This window comes from Plectropomus leopardus, chromosome 1 (assembly GCF_008729295.1).
Source record: "Plectropomus leopardus isolate mb chromosome 1, YSFRI_Pleo_2.0, whole genome shotgun sequence".
In the NCBI taxonomy this organism is placed as follows: domain Eukaryota; kingdom Metazoa; phylum Chordata; class Actinopteri; order Perciformes; family Serranidae; genus Plectropomus; species Plectropomus leopardus.
The window spans coordinates 37,834,690-37,839,463 of NC_056463.1; the positions used below are offsets into that span (position 1 = coordinate 37,834,690).

The window sequence follows — 4,774 nt, forward strand, 5'->3', positions numbered from 1 at the left end:
TCAAAGACCTATACACATTGACGGCGCACAATTGTGTTTGGCACCAGGGAAGTGTTAACTGGCTAATCCCTTACGGCCGCCCAGACGCTGCCTGCTGCTAATTCACCCGCTCTCCACAAACCGGCCAGTGTTTACACACCAGACCTCCGTCACTCTGGAAGAATAAAAAGCTCTTCAGAGGAGCCTTTCTCTCTCCAGAAGAGCTGTCTGTCGTCTTTCAGCGTTTAGAGAAACTGTAGCAGAGAGTCGATTAAACTGAACAGACACGCCAAGAGAAAAACCTGATGCCATCGGACACACACATTAACCTCTGAGAGTCTGCACTTTACCATTAAATTCAAGATACACTCGGCTCACTGTGAAGGGAAGAGGTCAAGTTTAATGTCATGATTTTGTAACTTTAAAGTTCAAAAATCAACAGTGACATAAATTTTAGCTTTAAATCTAACGCTTTTAATCTGAGATGAGATGCAAAGTCATTCATCAAACATAATTAAATTTATAAACATTTCTTATTTGTCTTGTCAACTACATTTTGACAAAAACTTCAAGACCAGTTGGACATAAAGACTTACTGATGACATACTAAATGAAGTTATAGAATCATGAGTCTTTTAATCCACTGACATGATGAGCTGTCCATTTTCACAGAAATATTCAGATCCTTCACTTAGGTTAAAGTTGTAATAGCATAAAATGTTTCTTAAATAGCAGCAGTATTAACAATACGTACTTAAAGTATCAAAAGTAAAATTACTATAATGTTAAAAAAAGACCCCTGTGAGTGATTTAGTGTTTTATATTGCATGTTTAGTGTATTATTACCGATGCATTTATTTAGAATTTTTCTGTTGTAGTTGGTTGAGGTAGAGCAAATTGATTTGAGCTATTTTATATACGGTTATGTATATACATATATTTTACATCCAAAAAACACAAAGAACTCATAAAACATGATGCATTGCTGTGTTTTATTAAATAAACTAAAAAGTGGTCTGATTAACAAACTGACAGACAAATGTAGTGGAATAAAAGTATAAAGTATCTTGAAATAAGAATACTCAAGTAAAGCATGTAATTCATATTAAATATAGTACTTGAGTAAATGTACATTCCATCACTGCATTTGCAACACTGTTGCTGGAAAACCATCACACAGCTTTGTGTGACAGTGAGGACACTCATTTATTGAGCGATTACAGTTTTTAGCCATATTTTCACAAAATGTGAACATGTATCTAAAAATTTTTTATCATGATATTTGCAATGAAAATAGTTTAAAAACATGTTGTAAAAAAAATGTTTTAAAACTGCTGAATAAATATTTAAAAGTTTTTTTTTCATTGTGTAGGTGTGTAACAGTTAACATTCAATTTGTCTGTTCAAGTGAAAATGAAAATTATTCCTCTTGTGCTGCATCACTGTTGTGTGTGAACATACAGTCTTTCTGTCATTATGGTCATTTAAAAACAGTATGCATATAAGCTACAGTTACAGTAACTCAGCTTACAGTCTGTATTTTACTGTTAATTTTAATGTCAAATATTTTACAGTGCACAGTGAAAATTTTGTACCTTCAGTTTTGGGGATTTTCTAGCTCTCAGATCAGCTGAAGGATTTACAAACAGACCTTGTCTCTACATGTTCAGAAATTTTCAGGGTGCAAGATATAGACAAAATGAATACAGACGTCATTATCACGATGTATCAGTAAATAAATGCTGGTGAAAGAAAGCATCCAAAATCACATAGTAAAAAAATGACTGTTTATTAAATTATCATTATTGGTTTTTAGTTTCTTTTTTAAATTTTCATTAGGACAAATTTAAAAAATCTGTAGCTCTGATTTTGGCCAAAATGAATTTTGTCATTAATTTTAAAAAATAAGAACCACATCTCCACATGGTCAAATATTTCATAAAGTGACAGTGAACCAGAATGTTGAAATTACATTTGAAAGCTGTGAACCCTTCTTCAAGCAGAAACAAAGCTCCTGAAAGTTGGACATTTTAAGATTTTTACCAGTAAAAAAAAAATCTTATTAATTTCATGATGAATGTGTCATTTTAATAAACGTCGTCACCACTAACTCCAGCTGTTGGTTAATGCAGTGAAAATTCCATTTTCCCCATGAAATGTGGAAGAAAGTCTCAAAAATGAAAATACACAAGTCAAACAACAGAATGTGTAAATTGGAAGAAACTGAATTAAATAGTGTGTGTGTGTGTGTGTGTGTGTGTGTGTGTGTGTGTGTGTGTGTGCGCGCGCGCGCGCGCGCGCAGGTGAATAACAGGCCTCTTCACCTCTGTTTTGTGTATTTTTCCCAGGAAGGGTTTTTTAATGGATGTGGATGAGCAGACAGAGCGCAGGGGATAAAAAGCCCGTTGTTCATATCATGCTTTATGCTTTCAGCCCAAAGAACTTACAAACACGGAATTATTTTTTACTTTTTTCAGACAGCAGGAGCATGCAGCAGTACAAATACACAGACAGCGGTTCATTTCAACACCACAACTTTTCTTTTTTCTTAAAAAAACAAAAAGCTTTAAATTAAACCAACACGGCTGTCAGCTACTGAATAAAAAAAACATTTAGATTTCCTTTTTTTAAAAAGTGCATCAGAGACAGTAGATCCTTGCATTCATGGTCAAATATCTCCAGTGGGTTTCTTTTTAAACTATGCGGAACCTCTGACATAAATATATGATTTCAAGTCATATTTTATCTTTTCATTTCTGCGATTGTTCATATCGATTATTAAAAAATAAAATAAAACAGTAAAAAAAAAAAAAAAAAAAGACTGGGTAATTATTTGGTTCACTAAATGCTAGTTTGCATTTTTATGAAGATTTTTCTCTTGAGTTTTGTTGCGTTTATTAATACTTTTGGAAGAAAAACCCTACAAGTTGATAAAAAAACGAACTTGCTTTTAGGTTGAACTTTTGTTTGGGAAGCAGAAAAGAAACAGCAGAGAGGCTGAAGTGAAGTGGAAACAAATCTTAAAAAGTCATTAATCTGAGAGTTTGCTTTCAGTTTGAGAAGAAAAGGCTGCAAACACAAAAGATCCGGATAATTTGTCACTACACGATCAGACCGGTAACACCGAGCCAGTCCGCTGTGAAGGAATGTGGGAAAAATAAAACAAACGGAATAAAATAATTTCATCATTCTGAAATAAAACTGTTTTACAGGAAAATAAATTACTGTTTTGCCGAATTCATGAATCATTATTATTTTGTTTACTGGAGGCCAGAGGTCAGTCTGGTGTTTCTTTGCATGATAGAGAAAACATGTTCACGCTTGATGGATGAATTTCATTCTTTTCAGGTAAAAACAAAAAAACAAAAAAACTGAACCATCCTAATAATTAACGTACATCCTCTCGTTCGCACACTTTGTGTCCTGGAGATGAAACGCTGCTTTGGAGTGGAAGAAGTTTCTCATTTTCCCTTTCGGAAAGAGTTTTTTTTTCTTTATAAAAAAGAGAATAAAGTCAGATTCCCGTCAGTGCACCGCCACCGTGGACTGCAGCGCCGCGGAGGCCGAGGAGGACAGCGCCTCTCCGGGCGCGGCCGGGCTGCTTTGGCCGGTGGCCGTCTGCGGGGAGGTTGGGCTCAGAGACTGGGGAGAGTTCGCCAGGAAAGCCGGGATGTGAGTGGGCAGTCCTGGGAGGCCCGGCATTGAGGCGGGCGTGGGTTTGATGGGCACCGGGATGGCGGGCAGAGTCTGTCCGCCGTGACAGATGGATTTGAGTGGCATGCCATAGGCCGAGTAGTCGCTGGCCATGGAGATGGGCGCCGCGGTGTCCATCATCCCGGAACCGTACATGTGCGGCCAGGCCGGGGTCAGCTGGTTGTGGAGCGGGTACCCGCTGGTGGAGAAGGCTGCGAGCCCGCCCGGCATCTTGTACTCTCTGGCGATGATGTTCTCGATGGCGAACGGGTGTTTGAAGCTGGACGGCTGTGACACGGAGCTAAGGTTGTATCCGCCCGGCATCTGCGGGAGGTGCGCGGCGGCGTGCAGCGCGCTGAGCCGCAGCTTGGCCTGCTGCTGCAGGTAGTGGGCTGCGTCCTGGGGCTTGCTGGGTGCCAGCGGGTCCGTCACCTGCATGCCGCCCACTTTAAAGCGCTTCCTGCGCCGCAAAAAACTCCCGTTCTCAAACATGTCACCGCAGCTCGGGTGCAGAGCCCAAAAACTGCCTTTACCGGGCTGGTCCGGTCTGCGAGGGATCTTAATGAAACAATCGTTGAAAGAGAGGTTGTGCCGCAGGGAGTTCTGCCACCGCTGCGTGTTCTCCCGGTAGTACGGGAACCGGTCCATGATGAACTTGTAAATCTCACTGAGGGGGAGCATCTTCTCCGGGCAGCTCTGGATGGCCATGGCAGTGAGGGAGATGTACGAGTACGGAGGCTTCTGGTCGCTGTACGTGTTCCTTCCCGGGCGAGGCATTATTCTGCTGAACTGGGCCGGACCGGGCCGAGCCGGGATGAGTTCAGTCTCAGTTTGCAGAGAGCAGAACTGACTCTTCTCACTTTTTAAAAACTTTGTCCAAACAGTTCCAACTCTTCAAAACACCGTTACGCTCAAAAATAAACTTGCCTGGTATTTGGCACGCATGGTCCCGTGTTTTACGCACACTGCCTGAGCCGCAACTCCGCCGTCAAGTTGAAGAAAAGTTAAAGAAACGGCTGGTTCCCTGCAGGTGCAGCGCGGTGTGTGTCCTCCTCCTGCCCCGCTGCTGAGCTGCGCTAAGCGGCTGCTGCTGCCTCCTCCA

At 40.9% G+C, this 4,774-nt stretch overlaps 1 protein-coding gene across 1 annotated transcript; it reads right to left on the reverse strand.

Annotated features, from left to right (window-relative positions):
* Nucleotides 1-3,504: 3,504 nt before the first annotated feature.
* LOC121947232 (forkhead box protein B1-like) lies at nt 3,505-4,449 on the reverse strand. The gene has a single exon (XM_042492193.1). The coding sequence runs from the start codon at nt 4,447-4,449 to the stop codon at nt 3,505-3,507; it is 945 nt and encodes a 314-aa protein (XP_042348127.1).
* Nucleotides 4,450-4,774: the final 325 nt, after the last annotated feature.

Bases quoted from the DNA above. Each gene is read 5' to 3' on its own strand.
- LOC121947232 (XM_042492193.1), bottom strand. From the start codon at position 4,449: ATGCCTCGCCCGGGAAGGAACACGTACAGCGACCAGAAGCCTCCGTAC.